This window comes from Salarias fasciatus, chromosome 18 (genome assembly GCF_902148845.1).
Source record: "Salarias fasciatus chromosome 18, fSalaFa1.1, whole genome shotgun sequence".
Taxonomy (NCBI): Eukaryota; Metazoa; Chordata; class Actinopteri; order Blenniiformes; family Blenniidae; genus Salarias; species Salarias fasciatus.
Window position 1 is genome coordinate 11,926,282 of NC_043762.1, and position 27,471 is coordinate 11,953,752.

At 42.5% G+C, this 27,471-nt stretch overlaps 3 protein-coding genes across 4 annotated transcripts in view; 1 reads left to right on the plus strand and 2 right to left on the minus strand.

The window, feature by feature from the left end:
- The first annotated feature begins 1,765 nt into the window (after positions 1-1,765).
- On the plus strand, positions 1,766-3,887 carry LOC115405555 (insulin-like growth factor-binding protein 1). The gene is made up of 4 exons (XM_030115160.1): positions 1,766-2,102; positions 2,781-2,923; positions 3,550-3,678; positions 3,762-3,887. The coding sequence occupies exons 1-4, from the start codon at positions 1,766-1,768 to the stop codon at positions 3,885-3,887; spliced, it is 735 nt and encodes a 244-aa protein (XP_029971020.1).
- Positions 3,888-5,293: 1,406 nt separating this feature from the next.
- Positions 5,294-11,322, minus strand: LOC115405271 (insulin-like growth factor-binding protein 3). The gene is made up of 4 exons (XM_030114795.1): positions 10,907-11,322; positions 8,553-8,803; positions 7,143-7,262; positions 5,294-5,715 (listed from the first exon to the last, which is right to left on the minus strand). Exons 1-4 carry the CDS (start codon positions 11,277-11,279, stop codon positions 5,590-5,592), a joined length of 870 nt encoding a protein of 289 aa, XP_029970655.1. The 5' UTR covers positions 11,280-11,322; the 3' UTR covers positions 5,294-5,589.
- An 11,518-nt stretch (positions 11,323-22,840) lies between these two features.
- The window catches only part of tns3 (tensin 3), a 40,211-nt gene continuing 35,580 nt past the window's right edge, over positions 22,841-27,471 (minus strand). For both annotated transcript variants that reach the window (XM_030114280.1, XM_030114279.1), the window contains 7 exons: positions 26,680-26,775; positions 25,575-25,652; positions 25,378-25,455; positions 25,001-25,169; positions 24,536-24,604; positions 24,298-24,327; positions 22,841-24,204 (listed from right to left, as the gene is read on the minus strand). In XM_030114280.1, coding sequence (XP_029970140.1) covers positions 24,060-24,204; positions 24,298-24,327; positions 24,536-24,604; positions 25,001-25,169; positions 25,378-25,455; positions 25,575-25,652; positions 26,680-26,775 — 665 coding nt within the window. In that variant the 3' untranslated portion in view covers positions 22,841-24,059. The remainder of the gene's footprint in view (positions 24,205-24,297; positions 24,328-24,535; positions 24,605-25,000; positions 25,170-25,377; positions 25,456-25,574; positions 25,653-26,679; positions 26,776-27,471) is intronic.

Below are 27,471 nucleotides of genomic sequence, written 5' to 3' on the forward strand. Positions count from 1 at the left end.
GCTCCCCAGGGCGGCCTGTTCCCACCGTGGCTCGTGAGCTTGATGGTCAGCATCGAGGAGGCTACGACGCACCAGCTGGTGGTGGAGTACTCACCAAGAAGGCCCAAACAGGGCTGGCACAACCCGAGAGACGACTCCTCATAACAGCCGCTGCAGGAAAGAAGAGAAATATCTCTTCATTGATGATACTTGTTTGTCAATAAATCATTATGTTCTTTCTTGATTCATTGATTTCGGCTGTATGCACCTTGGATGTTTCGGAAACTTGTTTTCAGGGAATTGGAGTAAATGTGGATTTTAATGGAGAAGCTGTTAAAGAGAAGAGTGACACAGCATTCATAGTACTGGAATCACACTGTAGTTTGCATGCCAGGCCACTCGTTGGTGTAATTCTTGAGATACAGCCTCCAGTGAGCAGCAGAAACAATCCATAGTCCTGTTGTTGTTGAGTAACATTGAGTAACACGAGCAGCATGTTGCATAATGTCAAAGTGGAGCATTCGTGTTTGTCATTTCTTCTGCGATTTAGATAAAAAGGAGAAAAAGAAAATGCCAAAATTGGCCTATGGGAGACTTTAAACTGTCACTTTTTTTTCCCATCAAAAAAGTGGATTCAAGCGGATTTCTTGAAAATGTGTTCTGAATGAACAGTCTGAAAATGGCATTTTTAACAGTAAAACACGGAAAAGTTGGGTGGTCTGCCTCTACGGATCATTTCCCGGAATTCAAAGAGTTTCACTCTCAAGTTCACTGTATTCGTGAATGTCTATAACTCGATTGGCGGAGTGGTTCTCCCAGCTGAAGGGTTGCTGGTTCGAGTCCCCATCTCCATCTGTCCATGTGTCAAGGTGTCCTTGAGCAAGACACTGAGCCCCAAAGCGGATGGACAGAGCGGTTTGCACGGCTGCTGCCTCTCCTGATCCGTGAATGGAAAAATGGAACATAGCCTATTTTTTAAAAATGTTTTGTTAAATCGTTTGATTTTTCCAAGATTTCTTTGAAACTGTTGGATCAATCTTACTAAACCTCTTCCATTTAAGCCCAGGTGTTACACAATCCACAGTGTTTGAGTGTTTCTGATGATTATATCACAGATTTAGTAAGTGGTGCTATTTGGCATTTTCCATAGATAGTCAGGTCAAATACTACACCGAGGAAAAACAAGCTCTTTGCCGCCTTCTTTCTTCTGACAAACATGTTGTGATCCCGGCAGAGAAATCCATAACGTAGAGGTTATGCAATGGCGAAGAGGGGAATGATCCTGTTTATCTGTCTGGCAGATAAGAAGAGACTGAGGGGACAAATAGGATCTGACTTGAAAACAGTATGGGGCAGGAGGAATGTTTATCAGCGGGAGCTGCGTTTTGACACGCAGCCTCATCATCTCTCATCCTCATTCTGATGTTCTTCATCTTCCTTTAATATTTCTATTTTCTTGAGCATCTGCTCAAATGAAGACGACCAGTCACTTCTGTGAAAAAAGCTAAACTGTCATGAGGCTTGTTTTTGATGTACCATCACTTTATGTTCCAGCGTCAATATTGACGGTCAGACCTCGTGAACCTGGAAACCTACGCACGTCAAACGGGGTCATTTCTAGACGCCGCGTCCAAAATATTTTATATCTGCGCCGCCGGAGTGAATGATTAACCTCCTCGAGAGGCCACCGCCAGGTACAAATAGCGCCACTTCGGAGAAATCCCGTTAGAGGAAGAAAACAGCTGGTGAGCCGAGCAGTCCTACGATACAGACATTCCCCCCGGAGATGCTCGGACTGCGTGAGAGGCTGAGTTTCGCGGTGCTCGCGGCCGCCGCGCTGGTGTCGGTGCGCTCGTCCCCGGTGGTCGGACCCGAGCCCATCCGCTGCGCGCCCTGCGCGGAGCCGAGCGACTGTCCCGCGGTGCCCGCGGGGTGCGCGCAGGTGCTGCGCGAGCCCGGCTGCGGCTGCTGCATGGCCTGCGCCCTGGAGAAGGGGGCCTCGTGCGGGGTCCACACGGCGCACTGCGGGGCGGGCCTCCGCTGCAGCCCCCGGCCCGGGGAGGCCCGGCCGCTGCACGCGCTGACCCGGGGCCAGGGGGTCTGCACCGAGGACCAGGACCAAGGTAGTCCCGCTCCCTTTGCATCCTATTTTATCATGGAAAAATGTAGAATTGATAAGGTATCATCTGCTTTAGTAAACTTTCAGATACAAGGAAAGAAAAAACTTTGCAATCCAAAATCAAAATCAAGCCAGTTTCTGTCCATCAAAAAAGCGCTTAAATACCTACATTGTTTAATTAGGTATACCTATAGATATTTGAATAAAAAAATTATGAAAGTACTTCTTCAATTTTGCTACTTATGTTAAAAAAAGGGAAAACAATTAGCCTAAAAGCACAGGTTCTAACAAGTTAACATAAGAATAAATAACACATCGTGTTACATTCACACTGTAATCTGTTTTTCTAACTTAAGAAAATAAGTTATTCACCTCCACAGTGTGAATTGATTTGAAAACATTTGTATGTTTGTAGTCACTAAGTTTATATTTTAAACAGATAAAATCCTGCATTTGTGTTTCACCATTTACTTTTTTAAACTTTGAGAATTGTGATTTGAACAGATTTTATTTATTCTTCTCTTAAAGTTACTTATTATTTGCAAAGTTTACATAGATCAAGTTGCTTCAGAGAAGTTTACACATGGATCCAACATATTTATAATGTTGATCATCAGTGATTCATTAATGGTACTGAATGTAGAAAGGTACTGACATGTGATTTCCTCCCTTATTTGTCCAGAAGAAACTGATGCGGTCCTTGATCAGGGCTCCCTGCACTTCCTGTTTGGTGTGAACCTTCCTCCTGACCAGCAAGACACTGCCGAGGGTCAGGAGAGCATCAAAGCCAAGGTCAACGCCATCCGCAGCAAACTGGTGCAGCAGGTGAGAAGGCGCCGGGGCGTGTAGAACTCTGACATACGTTAAAACTATGATTCAATCTTGAACTGTCACACACTGTACAACCTTGACACATTTCCACACTTTATTACACTCTGGAAGACTCACACACTCTGGGAATCCGACACACTCTGGTGTTGGGACACAGTAAAACTGATACACTCTAGATTGTTTGCATACTCTAGAACTCTGACACACTGAACTTTTTACATGCTCATGAACTCTGACACACTAGAAGAACACACACATACTCCAGAAGCTTCTCGTAACTCCGACACACTCTGACACACAGTCTAAAGTTCAGACGCACTCTGGTAAATACACATCTGTCTCTGTACATTCTGTCATTTACTCGTCAGTGTGAGTTTAGAAAAAAACAAGAAGAGATGTGGGAATTAAATACAGTTACTGGCCTGATGAAACGTCTCCACTGACTCCTTCCTGTCTCCTCCTGAAGATAATTGAATGTAGGTAATTTGTCACTGTGTCCACAAGATGGAGTTGTTGTGTGGGAGACATTGTGGCTTTTTCCAGCAGAGATAAGAAGAACTGAGGTGATCTGACTGTGATTTTGGCGTACCATTGTTCTCACGGTGTTTGCCTCTGCACAGGGTCCCTGTCACATTGAGCTGCACACGGCGCTGGACCAGATCGCCACCTCACAACAGAAACTTGGAGACAAGTTCACGACCTTCTACCTCCCCAACTGCGACAAGCACGGCTTCTACAAGGCCAAGCAGGTAGGAAATCCGTCAGACGGAGCGCCTCCCCACACGCTGAACGGGATCCACGCCTAAATTACGGGGTGATTTGTTTGTTTCAGTGTGAGTCATCTCTGGTGGGGCCGCCCGCCCGCTGCTGGTGCGTCTCCTCCTGGAACGGGAAGAGGCTCCCGGGGTCCAGCGACCTGGTCGGTGACTCAGAGTGTCATCAGGAAGTCACTCACTAGACGACGACGGACTCCCTCGCAAACACACGTGGCCATTCCTTTTCCTTTTTCTGTGTGACTCAACATGAATGTAAACCTACTCTCAGAATCACAGGATGTTATCCCAGAGAGGGAACTTTCCTCTCTTTTCATTTGCATGATGTATGTATCATGATTTATTTATTCACTTCTTGTATATTCTCACTATGATTAACCATTTGTCATTTTTAGATGTTTTATATGTTTGCCTGTGTGTGTTTTTTTTTTTTTTCAGTTGTAAATAGGGCGACTCTGTTTGTGTTTCTGACTAAATAACTCCATTGCTCAAAAAACCACCGGTCCGCAACTCATGCCAAGCCCATTTCAGAGTCTTCGGGATTTATTTTTTTTCTAAGATTCATTCAAAAGTGGAGCTTACACTTGGCACCAAACAACACAGCCGCTCATTCATCCGGCCTGAATGTATCTCCACTGGCGTTTCCTCAATGGGCATTTTGAGGAGGGAAATGCTTCCAGCGCCACAAGTATGCACGCAGCGGCCGAGCACAAACATATCAGGGCTCATCCGAGCCGCTCTGAGGTTAGGGATGGGTTATTCAGCATGTTGTCTACCTCTGCTAGTCTCTGCAGGTCCACTGGGTGAGCGGAGGGTTTCACCTCTCTCACGTTAGGGGACTTTGACTAGCATTTGTGTTTGATCTCTTCTAGTATTTATTATAATTCATTCGTGTGTCAATGTTTTTGTTGTGCAGTAAAAGGTCATGCAGTGAAACCCAGGAATGCTGCTATTCATATTTTATTGGAACAGTGTGTGTGTGTATATATATTCTAAATCTGGAAATGCGCATCTAAATAAAATGGTAATTAACCATCCATCTGTCTTGGATTTGTGTTTGTAATGTGCTGCAGGTCCTTCTAGCAAACAGAACAGAGCGATTTAATCATTCAGGGTGTATTCAGTGTCTTAAATGAGAGAAAAATGACTCCCAGATTATTTTAAACTGCCTTTATTAAGTAAAAATAGACCTCTGAGGGTTGCATTGTACAAACAAACAGCTTTAAACCCAGACAAGTGCTGCAAAAATATCACTGGCTACACAGAGAGACAACTTGATCTCAAATGTTCAGCTTATGCAAGGTGACAAAAAAAAAACAAACAACAAAAAAAAAAAAAAACAGTAAGAACCACAGTGTGAATCCAAATGTCCCATCATATGCACTGTGAGTCGCACCGCCGCCTCCAGCTCATCGGGGAGCGGGAACGCCGCATGCTTACGTGACCACGAACAGTGGAGCATACAGGTGATGATTTACAAGCATGTACACATATGCTGCTTTTAATTGTGCGTAAATGAAGAGCGTCGTGGTCACCGTGTTTTACAGTCATTTAAAAACAAAAAAAACAAACAAAAAAAAAAGGCCTCTGGTTCGTCTTCCCGGGAACTGTGCGCGTTGAGTCAGAGACAAAAACAGCTTCTTCCCAGGGATGAAAGTACAAAATGTGCATGCTTTCTACTTTTTAAAAAGAATTTTTTTTCCTCTGTTCCCCTTTTTGCTCCGCCTCTGAAAAAAAGGTCCCACAGGCAACAGATCAAAATAGCAAAAAAACATCCATATATCGGTCGAGCCATCTCTTGACCTCTCTTCCAATATCCTCAGTGTCTCCATTTGTTTACAAATCTCCTCGTTGGCTCCCGCCCGCCCTCGCGGCCCTGCTCTCCTCCTATTGGCTGTCGGAGTTGTAGTACTGGGCGTCTCCTCGCTCCTTCCCATCGAAGCCTGGCAGCGGCTGCCCGTATTTGTCCACACACCAACAGAAGCCCCGCTTTCTGCCTTTGGACGGACGACACTGAAAAACGAAGGGAGAGAGGGGCAACAGCCCACTTGAATACGCTGCATTATGGGTAACGAGCCACTTTAGTCAATGAAGTAGAACAGCAGAGTTAAGAGGCATTAATGGGCAGATTGTGCTGAGTCGACGCAGCCTTGGCTAAACAGCGTGCTGTGGTATTTTGAGCTGCTTTTATGGTCTACCTCCTGTTACACACACACACACATATAGAGAGCTTTAAGGTAAACAGAAACCTGGTAAAATATTTGCTTAGTCCCGTCAGTGAACAACTGTGAAGCGGGATCTATTTTCAGAAGCCGGTGGCCAGTACGAATCATCTGTTGCTGATTATACCCCACAGCTCCAAATTATGGGTACTACAAATGACTTACAGAGTCTGTGGAGCTACCCAAGGGCTGTTATTTTACTGCCAATTTTACTAAAGGTCAGCCTCCACTCCAGTAAAACATGCAGCCATTGGTTTTCAAAGGGCTGAAGCCACTGTGCTGCAGCTCCGGCTCAAGACGATCGGGAGGCGACATGTCCTCCTTTTGCTCAATATTTCAGAGAGACTCAGGGGGCTGGTTATGAACCCACATGCAATTTTTTTTTTTTTTTAATATGCGCTACACAAAGATAAGAGTGAAAAATATTGAAGGAATCACAGTCTTCAGCATTTTAACAGAATACTCAAATGTTTCCTGGCATTTCCTGTTAATAAGAGCCGCTGCAGTTTGGCTTGAAATATTGCAAGTGTCCACATTAAGCGTGTGCCTGACTCTCCCTGGAGCGCCGGAGGGCTCGACGCGGTGCACCGGGCCCGCTCTGCATAAACAAAGACAATGAGCCTGGCGTTGCGAGGCTGGTTATGAGATGATTGCAGGTCAAGGAGAAAAACTTCCATTAAGCAGGAGGCGCTGCTATGTAATAATGCCTTCGCTGATGCAGCGGCGCGGGAGCCTTTAAGTGCCTCCATATGAATGCGTCAGAACCGCTCATTTATTACAACCCCGATCGCGGGTGAAAAAAAAAAAAACCCATGTGAGCGCGGGGATGGCTGCAGCTCTATTTCTGTGTCCTGCCTCTCAAAAAGTCCAGCAATTATGGGGCGAGCACATGGGGTGCCGGCGGCCACCTTGACGTCTGCCTCCCTGGGAGGGTTCCCGTTAAAGCGGCCCTCGTCCCAGCCGTCGGCCCCGCTGGGGTTTGGCCCCTTTGCGGTCCCTGTTTCCAGAAGCCAGCGGCTCGGGTCTACCTCACTGGTGTGGCGGGGCAGTGATGAGGCTCTAATAACTACTGATGAATGCAGGAGGACAGCAAGAAATCTGTAATTGGGCTGCAGGAGAGCCGAAGAGTCACGATGCCTCGGCGTTTAATCTTTATCAACGTAAAGGCTGATTTTGTCTTCCGACTGCTTAGCATGTGATATTCTGCAGGTTTTTTACCTGTTTTTTCTTATAGAAGCCCTTCTTGTCACAGTTGGGGATGCGGAAACCTCTGGGGTTGAGGATGTTGGTGATCTTGAGGCTGCTGAGGATGCTCTCCATCTCCCTCCGACAGGGGCCCTGCAAAAGATTCAACACGTGAGGCGATGCTGATGAAGCAATGAATCAAGTCCAAAAAATGATATCAATTCAGTTATTAAGGGGCTCTTTTCATCCTTATGGAGACGGAGAAACAAAAATACAAGAAAATGCTGAAATCAGCTTCAATTTTTTACAAAACAATCACAGTGAATAGCTTCTTTTGTTGGGTCATTCGTTGCCTGGATGGCACATGCATGTCGTTCAACATTCGCATGAATCTGCAATGGATGCATGAATGTGTGAGACATCTGTTCATCAGACGTAATAATAATACAGAAGCTGCTGGATGTTTTCCCAGCATGTCCAAGATTTCCTTCAGTTCCTGAAACGTGTTTCTGCGGGGATAAAGCTGACCTGTTTTGTTTTCATACTGGAAGTTAACTGGGACAAGGACAGTTAAACTGGAAGGAAACCACCTGTTTTATTTTTCCTATGAAGTGACGTTATTTTGAAGGAGGAATTCAAATGCTGGAGCTGAAGGGAAAGCAAGAAAAGAAACATGATGCTTCACAAATCTGAACACTAAGTCTGATGCTCTTCAGGTAGCTGAGGAAACACCTTGTACGGGTTGTCAGTTGTCGTTGTGCAGCCGCCATAGTTCTCTTGTATATTTGTACAAAAAAGGAACATGGCTCCGAGCAAAAGCATTTTTATTCAGTGGTCTGAGGTTTTCCTTCAGGTTTTCATGAGGACATAATGTGACTGAGCTGCCTCGCCGCTCCGCTCGGCTGGAACACCTCAACAGTGGCGGCAAGAAGTTGAAATCATCTACTTGAAAGTTTGCGAAAGCTGCTTAACACTCCGACATGTCACACAAAGGCAGAGGAAGAAAGTCAGAAGGAACCAAAAGGTTTGTCTTCAAGTCTTCAAGTCCAAGTGCTGCACTCACTAATCAGAGCAGCCAGTCGGAGCCCATTACTCGAGCGTGCTCACTTCTCTGGCCAAAGAGACGATGAAAATAGCAGCAGGGCTTCCCAACAGGCGCTCACACAAGCCAATCCATCACTCTCTGGCTCCCGGTGCACCCGGCACGCGGACGCCTTGTGGCTAAACAACCGCCTGACCCGGGTCAGCCACAGGGCCATGGTACCCGCTCGCTGCCATGCCATTCTCCCGCTCCTGATCCCTGCCAGCCGTCAGCGCCGCGACCCAAAGCATTTCATCACCCGCAGGGGGGGGTGGGGGGGACGACACCAAAACACAGAGGAAGAGGAGAAAAACATTCCTGCCGTCCTCTGAGGACAGAAAAATATCGGTTTCGGTACTTACATACTCGGGCTCCTGTTTGGTCTCCAGAGAGAAGTTTTGCTGGTCTGTGATGAGCGGCCCCGGGAGATCCTCCATCTTAAAGCTCTGAGTCCTCTTCTGATGGTCCCGTCGGAGGATGTCGGACTTGATGGAGGGGAAGAACTGGAGAGGGGGGAGCCTGAGGGGTCCGGTGGGTCTGTGGGTGCTGGACGAGGTCTGAAGGCCGGAGCCGGTGGAGTTCCGCTCTTCCTCCGGAGTCTCGGCGTTCTCCACTAGAGTCAGGGAATACAACAGACCTTGAAATGAGCGTGAAGGTGACCTCCAAGAAGTTCAGTTCACTGACAGAGAAGAGGAGGTTCTAGTTTTTTAGAAGCAATCTCTAAATGTCTGATGTTTATGAGAACATCATGGTTTTGAGGATTACCAACAGAAACATTGTTCTGCAGAGGATTGGCACCACTTTTTCACACAATCAGGGCTTGATTGCACTTTAATACATAAGTCAAGTCGTGACTGTTAAGATTCAGTTGGTGCTGCATGAAGGTGGAAGATCGAAGCTCGTAGCATTTTGGTCTTCGTCTTCAATAATCCTCCAATTAAGTCAGAAAACAGAACACATTGGTAATTGTTTCCTATCTTACATGTGGAGCTGGCAATAGGCCATTTTGAAAATGGGAGGAGTTAATTATTTTGGGGTGATCTAGCTTTCAGTCAAGGTCACTTTGCGTACCAAACCTCTTTTCAGGGAAAATATGAAGTACTTGGCACGACTCTGACAATCTAATCATTCTTTCAGGGTTTCACAGACAAGAGTGACAGCAGATAATGGAGACTTCCTGTCATGTCAACAATCCCACACTGTATTTGATATTTGAAGAAGTAACTAACATCTGGTGTCAGTTACTGGGATGGATCAATTGATTTCAGCAACTCCAACCACTTAAATGTTTTCATAGTACTGCATTCTCAATTACCACAAACGTAAGCAGGGCTGGAAGTAACACATTACTAAAGCTTCTGTGGGAATTTTACTTTTATCAGTATTTTTTAAAGCGATTTTTCTCATAATTTTTTGTATGAATACCAGTCCTGAAAAATGCTTCCCGATTACAGTAATGTGAGAAATTCAAATCTAACGCTTCACACAAATAATCACTAAAGTACAAGTTAGTAGGAGTAATGCCACTGAGAGTAATTAGTTACTTCCAGACCTTATGATTTCTAAACAAGCAAAGCAGATTATATGGTTTAAACTGTACTTAAATATGAGTGACATTAATTATTTACTAGATCCCCCAACAATCCCAGACATAGAATAAATTACATGGAGTAAAGTGTTGTACTCTTATCCAGAATACTAAGTCATGACAGTGATGTGAGCAGTTGCAGTCTATTACTTTTATCCATAATGAGGCCAAAAGTAAAAAAGTAGATAACATGATGGAAATTTCAAGCATATTTAAAGTTGCATAACAAAAAAAGAGGTCATTCATGTACACGTTAAAGTAATCGAAGTACTAGTAATCAGTTACTTCCAGGCCTTATAATTTAAAAGGTAATGAAGTAAATTCCACAGTATATGTTGAATCTAAGCATGAATATAGTCACATATTTGAAAAAACAGATTGCTGATTAAAGTCCTAAATATAGTGAAAGCACAACAGTCATAAGTTACTTTCCAAAACCTTATGATGAAGTTGTGAAGTGGATTACATAGTGTTAATATTCATAAAACTACATGTTAGCTACAGTGATGCAAGAATTTGGAATCAGTTACTCCCACAGCTTATGATTTCAAAAGCAATGAAGTAGATTAAATGGTTTGAAATTGCAGCTAAGGGTGTTACATATTTGGAAAAAAATACTCAAAGTAGTCACACTACTGCATTTGTAAGTAGTCACTTCCTCATCTTACTATTTCAATACTAGTGAGGTACATTACATGGTTGAAAATACACTCAAAAGTATTGCTACTTTTAGTAATGAGAGTATTTGTAATCTGTCACGTACACATGTTCATTTCAAAAGTAATTAAGTATATTGCATGAACTAAGTTGTACTTGAGTATGAGTAAAGTACAAGTATAAATAAAAAATACTCATAAAACTGCATTGCAATAATGCAAATATTTGTATTTAGTTACTTGGAGAAAATAACTCCAAAGTACAAGTAGTTGGAGACGTATGAGAAACAGTAATTAGTTAATTCATCCTATTATTATTATTTCAAAGGTGTTAAAAATATTTAAAGATGTGAGTTGTATGAGTAAAGTTCATTATTAAATTAACTGATAAAAGTGCAGGTTACTTCTGTTAAAGTGAGTATTCGTCCTCCGTTACAGTGACTCTGAGCGCTCCGGTGCTCGCCCCGGTTACCTGGCAGTTCATTGGCGGGCGCTGCGGCTCTCCCGGGCGGCCTCCTTCCGGCCGCCGGCCCGCAGACCCCGCGGCCCTCCAGCAGCGCCTGCAGCGGCTTCTCCTCCCCGGGCCGCTGCTGGCAGCTCAGCCCGGCCCCGCACCTCCCGGTGTACACGCCGCACGGCTGCCCGGGGCGGAGCGCGCACGTCAGGCAGCAGCCGCAGCCCGGCTCCCTCACCTTCTCCGCGCAGTCCTGCGGGAGCGGCTTGCACAGGAGCCGGGCCCCCGGGTCGCACGGCTCGCAGCGGATCACCGGTCCGGCCGCACCTGACCTCCGGCCGCAAGACGCCAGCACGAAAGTCACGCAGAGCGCGCGGAAGCACGAGTCCATGTTGTCATGTGAGTGCAGGTAAGAGCGGAGGCAGCGCGCGGACGGACGCAGCATCCCCATATATAGACCCCGGGGAGTGAAGGCACACCCCCGGGGAGCGCGCCGTGTGCGCCGCATGGCCTGCGGCACGCTGCAGACCTCCACAAACCAGCCGGACAGCTGCAGCTCTCACACTTTTATTCACTGTTTTTCCTCATATTACACATGAAGCCAGTCCCCGGAAATAACAAGTATAATTATTAAGTGACAGAAACACAAAAAATGTATAAAATAACTATTTTAAAAAGTCCAAATATTATCAGGATGAAGTTAAAGCGTCTGCAATGTGCATAATCGTCCACAGGGGGCGCCAAAGTTTAGATAAGTCAGGAATTCAGACATTCTCCAAACTTCACAGTTTTACTTGATTTCTTGTGTTTTTGTGTTAACTTTGCATATTAAAATTGATTTTTTTGTGCAGGTAAAATGTCACAGTAGTGTGTGTTGGCGTATAAATTGAAGTCTGGTCACGTGATTGTGTTTGTGCCAATATTTAAAAGGCATATATATGTCATATGTATACTTAAAGTAGGAGTTTATAGCTATAACTGTGAGTAGTGATGATTTACAAAATCTCATATGAAAAGAGAAAGGCAACATGAGTCAATTCACTCCAGTGATATTTGAGTTTCGCAAGTATGTACATACAAACTACTGGAAAATACATTACAGATCATTCAGGGTTCAATTGATGAGACATGGTTCATTCGTTATTATACATTACAACCCACCAAAAGGTGTTGTTATTTATGAATAGCCCTTCCAATTTCCTATTATTTTAAAACACAAAAAATATTTTTAGCTAAAGTATTCATTGAAAAATATTAAATATATTACCTCTACAAATGTTCTCATGTGTTAAAAAAGCAACAAGTGAATTTTAAGTAAACGTAACCACATTACCTATTTAATGATAATAACATGAAACAGGTTTTTGATGAAATAGTAATGTTTTTGCTCCACTACAACTGTAATTTAAAAAACTAAACCTAAGTGAGTAATATCTTATTCATGCTCATGCCTGGAGTCCAAATCGTTCATAAATAGGGAGAAATGTGACGTAACTACGAATACTTTTATTTTTATTGTCACTACTATCAGAAACTGGTGACTATAACTCAGTTAAAGTGACAAAAGTTTCAACTTCTTACTTTGAAAAGTGCCTGAAAACTGTTTCAGAGCTGCTGTCTCTCTTCACCTGTTTTTTTCTCCTTATTTTTCTTAAAGTAAGTGAGGAAAATTCCTCAGTAATTATTTCTTTTTTTTTTTTCACTCTAGACAAACGAGCACACTTTCACAGAATATGTTTCTGTGTATTTTCACCTTCCTGGGATGTGAATGTGAAATGTGTAGCTGGCGCGGAGCCGCCCGCTAACGGGCCGATCTGCAGCGAAGCGCCGCTCTCAGGAATGCCAAACATTTGTTTCATATGCTGGGAAAAAAAAATGGGGGCTCCCTCAGCCACCTGCGCATACTCAGCATAGCAGAGGGCAGCGAGGAAGAGAGAGTCGCGTACTGGAGGAATGTCGTCCCGCCGAGCCGTCGCTCAATAAAGCCGGAGTGTGAAGAATGTGGACTGGATATTACTGACCCACTGCGGCCACCCGCCCCGCCCTAATCCCACCGTTTTTCCACCCTGTTAGGATGATTCGGACACATTCGATACAGCGACTGGAAGCTCCCAAAGATCTTCTCTCTCATGCTGTTCAGCAAAAGGCAGAGGAAGTTATCCATTACAAATATTACTGGTGCTTGGCTTTGATTTTAGGGCACTTTTAAATAATCAGATTACAAGCATTCACAAACATTAATACTACTTTTTCCAGGTTAAATTATTAAAGTCGTTATTATTAAAGGTGCATTAAGGAGTTTTCACGTTTTATGCAAAACAACGGCCCCTGCAGGCCTTGGACGTAACTGCAGCTTAGTGAAACGCTCGTGTCTGTGGCTTGCGTCCATATATGTTCACGGAAGAGGGGAACTCCTTCCTCACTCTTTTAGTAGCGCTCGAGTAAAATTTAAGTTTCTTTTGCCTGCTGGGGTCTGTGCTGGAGTTGTGGCAGTACTTAGAAGCCTGTCTTTTCTTACTTTCTGGAAGATCCATCCTCACACTGCTCAGTTGTTGCTCGCTAAGCATCTGGCGGAGTAATGGCGGACAAAACGAAACTTAAGGAAATCAGGCCAGCAGGATCGCACATTACGTCACATCTTCTCAAATTCTCCACAAAAAAAATTCTGGTGCTGGACCAACACTGCAATTTTCAAGTGACAATTTAGCACTGTTAGCGGTACTTGCAATGAATATGCGAGGGCACATTGTACACATCATTGAATATTTGTAACATATTTATGGTGGAAAATAAGTATTTTTAAAGTTGAAAAACTCCTTAATGTACCTTTAAAGTCATAGATAACTGCTGAATATTCTTAAATATAAATTTCAACTCCTGGAGCACCACTCTATAACACTAGATGGTACAGAGAGTTACTGACACAAAACGACTCTCTGCTGCCACATGGTGTACAGAAGTGGTATTATTTCAGTGCACCTTTAAAGGAGAACTATGCAAGATTTGCTTTAGCACTCCCCCTACTGGTCTCCTGTGAAAGCTCACTGTTGCAAACATTCTCCGCATCACCCGCCTCCCCCACCCCCACCCCTGCGCAGAGAGCGTCCCACTCCCGTTTCCTTATTTGTCCGCTCGTCAGACGTTTTTTTCTGTCTTTTTGGTTCTGCCATCCATGAGCACCAAAGGGTGGCGTTGCTAATGCTAGCGAGGGTTTCATGTTTGTTTTTATACTTGTACTGCCATATGAGTGCCGTAAAGCAGGTTTGTTCTTGCAAGATGGAGTCAGGTCCGCTCCTCTGAAATTGCAAGTGCTGTTTTCAGGACACAGACCCCGGGGAGAGTGGAGGGACCGGCCAATCACTGTGACAAGTCTTTGTTTACCCCCACAGGGATTCTGAAAAACATTTATTGAGGTAAAAAAGTTGCATAGTTCTGCTTTAAGGATCAATACAATCGATCTAATACATTTTCCAGACCAGACAATCCTGCATAAGTTTAAAAAAAAGGAAAAACAAAAGAGATGTAATAATTGTCAAACAGCTAACACATGTGAGACATGCAAAACAGCTAAAATGGCTAAAATAGAATATATATATATATATATATATATATATATATATATATATATATATATATATATATATATGTATATATATATATATAATGTTAAGAAAAAACGAAGCTACTAAAACTGTTGGCTGAAAAAAAATTAAGAAAACTTAAATAATAAACTTAAAAGTTTTTCAAGAAATCAAATAGCTAATATATTTTTAAAAATCCAGCAGTACTGTATGGAAAGCCAACCAACATACATATGTTTTTATGGACTGTGCTAGCTTCACTTTAAATGTTACACATGCTTTGCAGCTCCAGATCAATTTTATTTGGTTGAAATTTTCAAACTCATCTGATTTGGTCATAAGAGTGCATACCTATGTTCTGAAGGGAAACCTCAGATTTCAAAGTACCCCATTAGGATTTGTACTATATTTTTGGATACTGACCTATTATCAACCTGACATTCACATTATGTTGATTCTTCATCTTTGTGGGCACAAAAAACAAAAGGATGTTTGTCTTTGAAAACATGTTTTAAAATAAGACTGAGGTCAGACTAAGAGTCTAAGAAGTTAATGTAAGTCAATGTACAATCTCCTAAAGCTATTTAAATACAGTGTGCATGCTGTTTATTACAGAGGTGACCAAACGTTGGCAAACGGGTCAACCTCAACCCATGGTCCATTTTCAATAGTCCTGCAGAAATTATCTAACATCATTCAGTCCAGTTTTTCGGTTTGGACACCTCTGATTTATTATTTATGTGAAGACTTGATTCAGTCATCACTCGCAGGGAGAGACATTAAGTCCTCATGAGGGAAAATCTTGTGTTTCTCTCTGTGTGGGGAACAACAACAGGGAGCAAATGACTTTTGTGGGGTCCGACCTAAATTGCAGGACCCACACACACAAGATATGCTGGTTAAGATGTGGTTTTATGGCTGAGGTCATACTTAGGATCCGTTTATTTCATTCACAAAGGAATCACAGAAAAACCCATCAAAATGAAATTTAGAAGAATCAAGAAAGGCGCAGAAACAAACAGGCGGAACAACAAGACACAAGGACAGACTGAGGGCGTAAATACACACACTGATGAGACAGCAGACAACAATCAAGGGTAATCAGGGGAGGAGAGGGAGCACAGAGGAGGACATGAGGGCGGAGCAAAAATACACAGATCACTAAATGTGACGAAACATAAACCATGAAAGCCAAAACTAGAAACAGACTGGGATAGCGTCAGACATGGTTTGATTGTTTATTCCATGGATAACTCCTGGAAAGGAAATAATTTCCAGCACACTTACAGCATAACACATACAGGGCCTGACATCTCTACTTGAATTACTCAGAATATATTCAGAAAGCTAAGCAGGACTAAATGAGAATTTTCCTTGCATTATGCAAACTCATTTTCATTTGTTTCCTGATGTCTGTTTGGTCAGAGACAGCTGACCAAAGGACTAACATATGCCACACCATCATCTGCATACAGGGAGAAATTTCATACAAGTAAAATGTCTCAAGTTTGAAACTGAATGCACTTTTTGTGATTGCACATATTATATTGTGGTATAAAGGACTTAAATAAGTGTAAACAATGTTTCCAGAAATCCAATGACAAGTTTATCTCAGTCAAAGAATTGTTTTTCCACATTTCTTTTTAATATTGATCAGTCTTTTCTGTGAATAATCAGCGTCACAGAAAATGCAGAAAAGCTGGGTATCAGGTTAATGAATCATATATAGATGTACAACTCTATTTCTCTACTTCCTCCTAGTTTTTGAATTTTAGAGATATTGTAAATTGTCTAAGGGGCTATATCAATGAGAGCAACACAAGCTGAACCCTGTCATTTGTAATAGGACAGGAGTCAAGGGTGGAGGAGGTCTGAGGGGGCTCCTTTTCTTTCTGGTGCACCAAAACTGAGGGCAACTGTGGCAGCTTGTGAGGCTCAGGCTGATATTGGGAGCTCAAAATGGCCACATGAATTTACATGAATTAAAGTAATGTGTTGTTGTGGTCTTGTTTCAAAGGTTGCCTTTGGCTCAGACTGGGGAATTTAGTTTGCCATTGGGAAGACCCTATAAAGAGAGACATTCAAGTCTTTTGCATCTGTCCTCCATTGGAGTCTGAGCCAGCTGTGTGGGAGTCCGGTGTGTCTGTGGTGTGGGGTCGACATTGTGTGGAGGTGAGTTGGAGTGGAAAAAAGAGACATCACACGACCAGTCTGGTACCTTGAGCCCTTTTCTTTCCCACTCAGGAGTCTCATGACTAACAGAGTTGCCCCACCCCACCCTCTTCTGAAGTCCTTTGGAGGAAAATGTCATCGCACATGAATCGGATGAGAAAGTCTCTATTGTGATTAGCACAGTAATCTTTTTCCTTTGATCCACCAATTAATGGATTATTAGAGGCAGTGAACAAAAGAAGAAGAAAAAAACTTTTTAATCTGATTTAAGGTAGATTTATTTTTTGGAGTGAAGTGTTTGTGGAGCTGTCGTGGTCCCCCGTTTCTGGAGGCTTGGCCCCCCGAGGCAGTCCAAAGCTGTAATTAGGCCTGAGCATAGTGGAGGACGGAGGCAGAGCCTGACGGATTGCAGGGAGCGCGGAAGTGGGCTGAGAGTGGCGCCGCCGCCGCCGCCGCCGCTGCTTTGGGCCCCGAATGCCCCCCCCCCAGCCACCACCCTGACGGTAGCACTTCCTATGTCTCCGCTTCTTCCAGACACACTGGACATTTGAACACGCATGTATAAAACGCTGATTTTCCCCCTCTCCCTCCAGCCACTCTCCGTTTTATAACTGCAATTAACTGGATTATATGGAAAGCATGAGTTCAATGTAAACATAGAGGCTCATTAAACTCCTTTAAATGAGAAAAACTACTTCATTTTTTCCCCTTTGACATGGTTTGTCATGCTAAATGATTAAAATACAAACACATCAGACGACGGCACATGTAATTTTCGGTCCCTCTGTCATGCTTCTTTTTTTTCCACCCTACTGACACCGACGCACCATTACTCACTCATAAACAAAGACAAATTACTGCCAGCGAAGGAGGGAATATCTTTTGCAGATGCAGGATATACAATGCTCCATTTACTTTATAAGTGATGGTGGTCTGTGGTTTGCAGCTGAAGTGGGGAGAAAATACAGAAAGTTATCAAGGCTGCAAGTGGAACTGTCAGCAGAAAAACTTATAGCCATGTCTGACCACGTCTGATTTAATGAGCCGCAACGGGAGGACAGGGGCTTCAGATTACTGTAGCACATTGTCCTGGGAGGATTTTTTTTTTTTTTCTAAATTGCATTTAAGAAATGTTTGCACAAATGGGAAGAATTTGTGGAAATTGGGTTTAATTTGGTCAGAAACCAGGGATTATTTTCTTCTGTAACAAATTCTACAAAGCAGACACTTTAATCCATCGTTTGCTGGAGTTTGCATGTTGTTCCAGGATACACTGTCTTGAAGGGTCAACCCAAAATGCCAGTCAAAAACAATGAAAGCAAAACTCACTTTATTGTCAATAAGTAGAAACTAAGACCCGAACTCTGGAGAAAGGTCCACAAAAGCGCAAAGCCTGCAGGACAAGAGTGCAGAGACGCAGACACAAAGAATGAAGGCTCGCTGAACAGAAACACAAATGGACAAACAACCAGAACACATACCCTGACAGCCCTTTATAAACCCAAGACACCAGGTGACGACAATCACACACTCAGGCACAGGTGAAAGACATCAGTGATCAAACACGAGGAGGGGGAGCCACACAGCCTGAAACACAAGAGACAAAACACAAACCCTGACATTATGCTTTGTATTTCTCAGGTTATATCAAAAGACATGAAGGATTAATGGGTCACTCACGGCCTCAGGGGTCACCATTCAAAGTGAATAGCAAATGAAATATGAAAAGTCCCTATATGCTATTTTATGGATTATTTCCAGACGTTTCATGGTTGGATGTCCAGATTTCTTGGAGACATGCAAGGTGAAGCAGCTATGAGCTACTCCCCCTATCAGATAGCATAATCCAACACAAACTTGACTGAACCTTGAGCTGTAAATCACCAATGCAAGATTTATAGAGACCTTTATGACATATCCTGTGTTTTATGTATTTCAGTCAGTGCCTCAACTTCTACTGCACACTTGGGGGCAGTGTTGAGAGCACACAGACTCTCCTCATTTAAAATTGTAAGATTATACATGCAGTGTAGTTATTTTTTTGAGGCGCTCCCCAAGGGACATCTTTAAAAAAAAAAAAAAAAAAAAAAGATGAATTTTTGTGGGACCTTGTAAAACTACATGAAGAGCGACCAGCATGAAGTTTGGCGCATCCATGCTGAAAACGGAAACAAAACAGACGTGACAAAGCAATGACAGAAGTTTACTGAGTATCATTTTGACCACCTGGGGCACTAGACAGAGCTCATCTTTTTTTTAATTTTATTTTTCTGTCTCCTAACCAAAAAAAAACAAACGAGACTTCTTATCGGTGTCGCATAAGTGTTTGTTTCTTCATGACAGCTACTCGGTCACCAGAAGATGTGATGCAATTAACCATTTGCTCCTCCGTCATTAGGTGTAACACCGCCTTATCAACCTGCAAACATAAAATATTACAGTAAAAGTTTGAGATGCTTTCTTTCAACACGAATGATCATGAACATGAACATGATCGATCCTAGAGCATAAAAAATGGTTTTTGCACCACTCTCTCATGGATTGTTTACCAACATCTGAACAAACCTTGTTCTGCCTTTTCCTGATTTTGGTGATAATGGCTCCAGAATCTAGACCGGTTTAGATTGTTCTGGTCTAGAAGAGTCTATGCAATATTACATAGGCGGTCATAATGTTATGGCTGATTGCTTCACAACAGTCATCTCTGACTGTTTTGCTGAAAATAACGATGTAAACAGAGTTATATCACACAGGGTGGGCGTCGCCGGGCACCCTTTCCGCTCGGTCTCCCCTGCAGTTAATTGGGTCAGCGTCCAGTGTGCAGTCAGGACACCAATACACCAGAAATTCTTGTTCCCCTCTGTAAACGTCGCAGTAATTTGCTGCTTTGGCCCGAAGTTGTGAAGCGACACGAGAAAAACAAATTAACAAACTTTCTGCATCAGTAGCAAACTAATGATCAGGGGGGCTGGTGTGGGGCGTCTTCTCGACCTGACCTGAACCAGCGCGCAGCCCGATATGAAAGCCCAGCGTTTGTCTGCGGAGGGCATTTTTAGGCTCTGCCGTTTGCAGGGAGCCGAGCAGGGGCCTCAAATTGTGCAGCCATCCCAGAATGCACTTTCTATTTTTTGCTCCCCAACCTTTGTTCTGCCTCAGAGGAAAGAGATGAACCCTGCCCCTCTAATTAAGTGGCCATAAAAACGCTGCAGAGCCGGGGTGCTGCGGGTCCGATCAACATGGCCTTTCACCCCTGAATCATTCACTGAACAGGAGGGATGTATGGAGTTCATTGGGAAAGCCGGTTTTGACTGTGGGGCGAGTGTAGTGAGAGTGACAGGTTTGATCAGTGTCTTCTGGGGGTCGGAGCTGGGGACACAAACGTCATCATTGTAGAAGGCTGTAAACAAACTGAATGTGTGTGTGTGTGTGTGTGTGTGTGTGTGTGTGTGTGTGTGTGTGTGAGCGCAATTTGTGCCCATTTCAATAAGCCTCTCCTTCAAATGCCAGGATCCTTCTGCTTTTGGAGTTGATTTCAATGTTCCTGTTGATGTTCTGGTTAGTTTTGTGTTTTTGATCAGAGTTGTGCTGTCTTAGGAATCCTTTTATGCCTTCATCCAACCTCTATATACAGTGGATATAAAAAGTCTACACACCCCTGTTGAAATGCCAGGTTTTCGTGATGTAAAAAAATGACAGCAAGACAAATAATTTCACAACTTTTTCCACCTTTAATGTGACCCAAGTTCATAATTCCATCCACCTTGACTAAGGCCCCAGTTCCAGCTGAAGTAAAACAGCCCCAACGCATGATGCTGCCACCACCATGCTTCACTGTAGGTACGGTCTTATTTTGGTGATATGCAGTGTGGTTTCTGTCCCAAATATACCTTTTGGAATTATGTCCAAAAAGTGCAACCTTGGTTTTATCAGACTGTAACACATGTGTTTGGAAGATTTCAGATGTCTTCTTGCAAAATGAATTCGGACTTGGATGTTTTTCTTTGTAAGATAAGGCGTCCGTCTTGCCACCCAACCCTATAGCCCGGACATATGAAGAAGACGGGAGATTGTTGTCACATGTATGACACAGCCAGTACTTGCCAGAAATTCCTGCAGCTCCTTTAGTGTTGCTGTTGGTCTCTTGGCAGCCTCCATGACAAGTTTTCTTCTCGCCTTATCATCATCTTGGTAATGTCACTGTTGTGCTTAGGGGAGTGCATTTATTTGCATTTGTTCTTAGTATTTATATGAACATGAGAGTTGGCTGCATTTTAAATGTCAATCTCTTCAATAAGTGGTTAATCTTTCAAATATAAAGGTAAAAATTGAAACTTAAGACAGATAAATGAACCCTGATTGAGACTCATTGCAGATTTTAGAGAGACCTGCTTGTCTTCGTGTGCCTGTCTTGCACACACTGTCATTAGATGTGTGAAATACTGTCTCCTCTGACAGGTTCCTCTGTAGTCTCACAAGCTTTCTCGCCTTTCTGGATTTCCCCCCTGCTTCTTTTATTAAATAACAGAGGGAAGACGGGCTGTGAGCTCTGGGCTCGAGGCTCGGGGCCACACCTGGGCCCTCGCTTCCTTCCTGCCCTCCCCGGGAATTCTTCACTTTCACCACCTGCAGAGGGGCAGTGGAGAGAGGGAGAGGGGAGGCTCTCCTGCCCCCGCTCCGGCTGCGGCCCTGCAATTTAACCCCCCCGCCGCGCCCCGCCCGCCCTCGGCAGGGCCATTAGAGCCACCTGCCTGGGCCTGTGCGAGAGGAAAATCCTCTTTTACTGCGCTCACACTCAGAGAGGAAGCGACACGTGTCAGATATGTGCACGTGCACACAGCAGGGGCGTATCCAGAAGGGTTGTAGTGTGAGTGTGTGTGTGTGTGTGTGGGGGGGGGGGGGGGGGGGGGGGGGGGGGCAGACATGGTAGTATTGACAGTTAATACTTGTATTTTTAATTATTCAAGTTTGTCTTCCATTCTTAATGCATGTAACTTTTGTATCTACACTGTATATATAGATCGATATGTCAGTGGTTACCTGTGCTGGCATACATGTGGTTGTTACTGTAGTTTTGCTTAATCTGTAGATTTATTAGCATATTCAGTGTTTTTTGTGTTACTTTCATATATCTATTCAGTATATAATGACCAATATGTGTCAATTGATTTCTAGCATGTGTAAATATGAGTTATTTTTCATCAATTTAGTCTGTATATATCAGTATATATGTTGGTATATGTTTCTATATTTAATAATTCTACATTATAGAGTATGGCCATCCTATTTGAGTAAATTCAACCTGCATGTATGGATGTATTTGTGTCTTTAGTCTTTATATTTATGGGTACGTTTGTGTTTCTTTATTCTATGTAATCTCAATGAAATATATACTTCCAGTGAGTGAGTGTGTGTGTTGTAATCTGTTGGAATCTATTTTGCAGTTATTTCGAGTCATTTTAATCTATTTGTTTGTACTGAAAAATATGTCTAGCGATGTGAAAAAAACTGACTTTTGTGAAAGAGTTTCAATCATGTCACTAAAACACAAAATTGTAAAAGCTCAAGAGTTGCTCGCACCCTCTGCTGGCTGAAAACTGAACTGGATGTTTAACTTTCCTCACACTTTAATGTCATCTTCACCTTCTTTTTCCTGAAAAACTTCAGCATTTATTTAAAAGGATGTAATCGATGATTTACTTGACTCTAGGAGTGGTGAGAAAGACAAGGTCAGACTGAGGTGGCGTCATAAACTCAGTGAGTATTACGATTATTAAGAAGTGATTTATATATCAAAACATACCAGCATATTCTATCAGCAACCACTGGATGTCACTGTATGACCACTGAACGCCGCTACAGCACAGCCGAAGAACCACAAACAGGAAAAACGTCAACAAAAACAAAAACGTGCACAGCGGAATTCAAAGTGAGAAAGGGAACCAGAAAGAGTGTGAAAAGGACGGGAGGAAAGCAAGGAAACTGTGATCACGATGAAAAAAAAAGACAAAGAAGGCAAAACAGGGACTAAAAGCTGAGGAAGAAATTCAAACTTAACCTCTTCATAACACAGTTTTGTGACATATAGTAAAAAAAAAAAAAAAAAAAAAATAGAGTACTTCTTTATTATTACATTCATTCACGAGGTTTCTGGATTCTCCGGCACTGGTCACTGTTGAATCTACCTGACAGAGAGCAATCCCAAGGTTTCATGTGGTTTTATTTACAGAGCACATCAAACAGTCCATACACAAATAAAGGCTTCACATGTAGCGCGTCGTACAAACACAGAATGAGGATGTGAGAGATAAACATGAGGTACAGGTCATATCAAAAAAGTGAGAATAAAAACAGCTTGATGAGGGTCGAAGGTCCCTCCATTGATATAATTCAAACACAGAAAAAAAAAGGTTCAAATGACTGATTTTCCTTTAGTCATCGTCTCATGTACAACAATCCAAGCTAACAACCAACATTTTGTTCCCCGGATCAGGTGTAGATGTCATTGACATACGACTCGGTGAAAAAAATTTATTCGTGCAATTCCGACAAGGAAGTTTTCTTTATGTCTAATATAGCAGCCTTATTTAAAATGTTTTTTTTTTTTTAAGTCCACAAAAGAAGATAAAGTAAAAAACAGAAAATGCCTTTGATGAAGTGGAAACCCAACCACTCGTCCTATAACCAGCTCATGTCAGTATATATTAGGGTTTACTTAAAATATTTTCTATCATTTCACTCTTTTGCACACACACACACCCGCACACACACATTTTATCAAAAGTGGTCATACTGGAAAACACCTTACAACAGAGATGATTGAAACACGGTAAAACGAGTCGCACGTACAGTTTAACAACATTTACATTGCATAGATAAAATAATATAATAACATGCAGTGCAGCCAGTCCCAAAGTTCAAATTATATATATATTTATATACCTCTGCTGCACTGCTTTTCCGTGGTTTTAACTCCACTCTGAAGCAGTGCATGCTGGGTAGCTGCAGAACTTTACAAAGCTTAAAAAAAGATTTGTTTTGGTTAAATACGAGAAAAGAGAAAAAAAATCACATGTAGCAACATACAGAAATTCTTGATTTGTCCTTAAAATGCTATGCACTAGTAAGAAAAGCAGCTTTTGTATTACATACTCAAAATATACTGGTAATCATTATAATCTACCTGTATGAGAAGTTACAGTTTTAAACAACTAGAAATACACATTTCTTATGTTTTTTTTTCATCTGCAGTTCATGATGTAAATAGAAATACATTAGAATAAAGAATAAGAGGAGGTGTATAGTTAAAGATGCCACTGATCGAGCGCCCCGTGTGTGTGTGTGTGTGTGTATAACATCCAGTTTGAGTCCAGATCGTCATGACCTCCAGGCTCCGCTGTCTCTTACGCTCCGGCCGTTCGTCACTTACTCTTCTGCGAGCCGATCATCACCTTGGACACGAAGTTGACGATGGCGCTGGCGGGCTGCTCGGGGTCGTGCTCCGCAAACAGGTGGCAGATGTTGTCTGTGGAGGTGCCGGTTTTCCTGGCCACGAAGCCGAAGATCCTGCGGACGAGTCAGAGGCATTGGGTCAGTGTAAAAATAACCGCTTTCAGGGCGTCCAAATTGCAGCTGTTCGCGCAGTAATAATGCACCTACTTCGCTGATGGGCAGCCGTCTTTTTTCCACCTGGGAGCAGAGAAAAGGAGACAATAATGTTTAGTGACACGTGTACTTAACACAGCCAGCCCTTATTATCTAAAATTAGCAGTGACAATGTGAAGTACTTAAGGAAAACCGAGACATCTACAGCGTTTCTTCCTTTTTAGGAAAAAAAAAAAAAAAAAAGACTGAAAACTGCTCATGCAGACACACATTTAAACATTAAACTACTCACTTTCTATCTTGAGGGTCCAGAGCACAAAATATGACTGTGTTGACGTTGTAATGCCGCCTGAAAAAGAGCCTTAAAGAAGAAACACAAATTTTAATTATAAAGTCAATCAAAAATGTTGCCTCTTTCTAGTAATGGTGAACTTGCTGATAAAATATTAAGGATAATGGCAAAAATTTAGAGAATTATGTGTTATATAAAGGAGTGTTGGGTCACGACCCATTTTTCAGTGGGTTGGAGCCACAAAATATGGGGCTAAAAATCAACAGAGCATCATGAGGGCTGATGAGCCAATCAGAGGCATTGTAGGGCGGGACATGATGAGGCAGATACTGCAAACCATAATGTTTGGTAAGGTAAGAGTGAGGGATGGTTTGGGGTAATATTATCTGATATGATGTGGTATAGGGTGTAGAGCATATGCTAGTGTATTTCAGTATGATGCGCTGTAGTATGTGAGGTACTCACTTCCTCTGGTTGTCAGTGAGAGTGATTCCCTGAGAAGAAACTTTGAAATGGACCACGGTGGAGGTGGGTGGAGGGCTGGAGCTCAGAGTCATGCTGGTCGCTTTCTGCACAGCCTGGACGCCCGTCAGCGACTCCATCTCCACCGAACCCAGGTACCACACGTTACAGGCTGCGGGCCGCAAAACAAACAAAAAAAAAAAACACTCAAATGTCACGCTGTTGTGTTAAGAGTCTCAAGAACTGCAAGTGACACAATGCATAATGACAGGACATGGAGGAGAGCCGATTTCCAAAAGTGTCCCAGAATTACACGCCGTCAGTGTTTTGCTGTAATCCCATCATCTGTTTGTCCGCACGTCTATTCAGAGACTGATTACCTGCGCCCTGTTTCAGCAGCTCAGCGGCAGAGTTGGTGACCGATTGTGTGGTATTCTCAACAACATCTTCAAGAGGATCTACCAGGCAGAAAACAGCAGCGAGATTATACAGCGAAAAAACAACTGGACGCAAGGAGCAGCCATGAAGCTGAAATAATGTTTACTTCAGCTCCATCACTCCATGTTTGTGTGCTTACCTCGATCAGGTATGATGAGTTTACAGGGCAGAGCCAAAGGAGTGATTGAATGCTGGCAGACCAGAGCAGTTAAGCTTCCTGTAAAACAGGGTATAAAAGTCAAACTGCAGCTTTTTTTTTTACACCACCTATTTTCCTTGCAGGATGTAAGACATTTGCTAGCCACCATTCATTAAATACCCTAAAATACAACAAGGACAGCATATCCTTTAATACCACAAAGTGTTGTAAAGAGTCACTAAAGCATCCTGTATAACTCAAGAGTCAGACTAAAGAAAGAAAAAAGAAAAATGTGCAGGACACTGAAATAAAACTCACTTTTAGTTATGAGAACTTAATTTCACTGTTAATACATTATTTTAAATTCATATAGATCATCTTATTTATATATATATATATATATATATATATATATATATATATATATATATATATATATATATATATATATATATATACATTTTGGACACATTCCCCTGTATTATAAATCAAATAGTAAACACTATCTTTATTAGATTAATTGTTTGAAAAACAAGTTGTGTGACACATTCAAGTTAGTGGGGTTTCTACATATTTAATAAATAATGACAAGTTACTGAATTTCGACTTCAAAACTGATTTACTGATGCGTTCAGCAATGCTGACTTGAAACAAGCACCTCTCACTTAATATTGGTGCACCAAGTCACTTATGAAAATCTGACAAAATAACAAAAATATATGATGCCACATTTTCTCAGAGTGATAAATGTGGGGCATGTTTGGCAAATCCATAGAGATTTTTAAGCTGTGAACCATGAAATATAGTTAACTTTGGTTGATTTTACAATTTTTTTAATCTTTTTATTAATTCTACTTTCTATACTTTAAAACTTGTAAAACTCTTGAAATACATTTTTCATTTTTTTGATCTGGGAATTTATAAACAGTTGAAGTAATCTCAATGCATACATAGTCATTAAAGAGGCTCGTGCTTGGATGGTGTTTGTACAAGTCAGGCTAGGCCACTAGAGGGCAGCATTGTTCAAAAGGTATTGACGTTTGGTGCAGTGTCGGTGAATGGCCACAGGGTGTCACTGTTGGCAATAAATAAAGGAGGCGCTCACCGAAATAGGGCTCATTGGGGCAACCCTTCAGCCTCACACCCTTCTGTGTGCACTCAATGAGGAAGTGGCGAACCAGTTCATTGGAGAAGTCTCCTCCTGTGAGGAAAAACACCGTGGGAGGGGGGAAGACAGAAGAAGATACGTTACTGTCATTACTTGCTACAGTTTCTCCCAACATTCTCTGTCATTGTGCATTATTTTTCCCAGCCGTGAAGAGTTACATAAAGCATATTAAATCTCTGCTTTCAGTCTCCCTGGCTTGTGATTCAACAGGAGTCTTTGAGAGGAATGTGTCCACACAAAGACTCCGCTCCTTAAGACGGGTTGGGTTTCACACTTGGAAGGAGTCGCAGTGCCTGGAGCTCCCAGCGTGGATGGAGGTTGGACTGTCATGATGTCACCACAGGGCAAACAAAAGGGCAGGTGTGAGGGGTGGAGGGGGGCAAATCAAAGGGCGTAGGAGGGGCCCTTTCCAAACTGTGTACCTCTTTGGTCTAATTTCAGTCTGAAAATACACCTTTTTAACAATAAAATTTTCTTATGATACAGATTGTGTGAGCTTTGAAGCTTTTTGATCCACTTCTGAATCTCAAATATCTCGAAGTCAATACTTTTTCTACTGGAATCAGCTTCCTGTTCAAGCCGAACCAATTTCCTCTCAGCAACCAATCAATGCACAGCAATGGTGGCAGCGTTTCCAGAAGTACCAGTGATTGACAAACGGCAGGCTGACCGATGTCACAGGTGACATTTGCAAAATTTTGCAAAATTAAACAATTTTTGAAAAAGAAA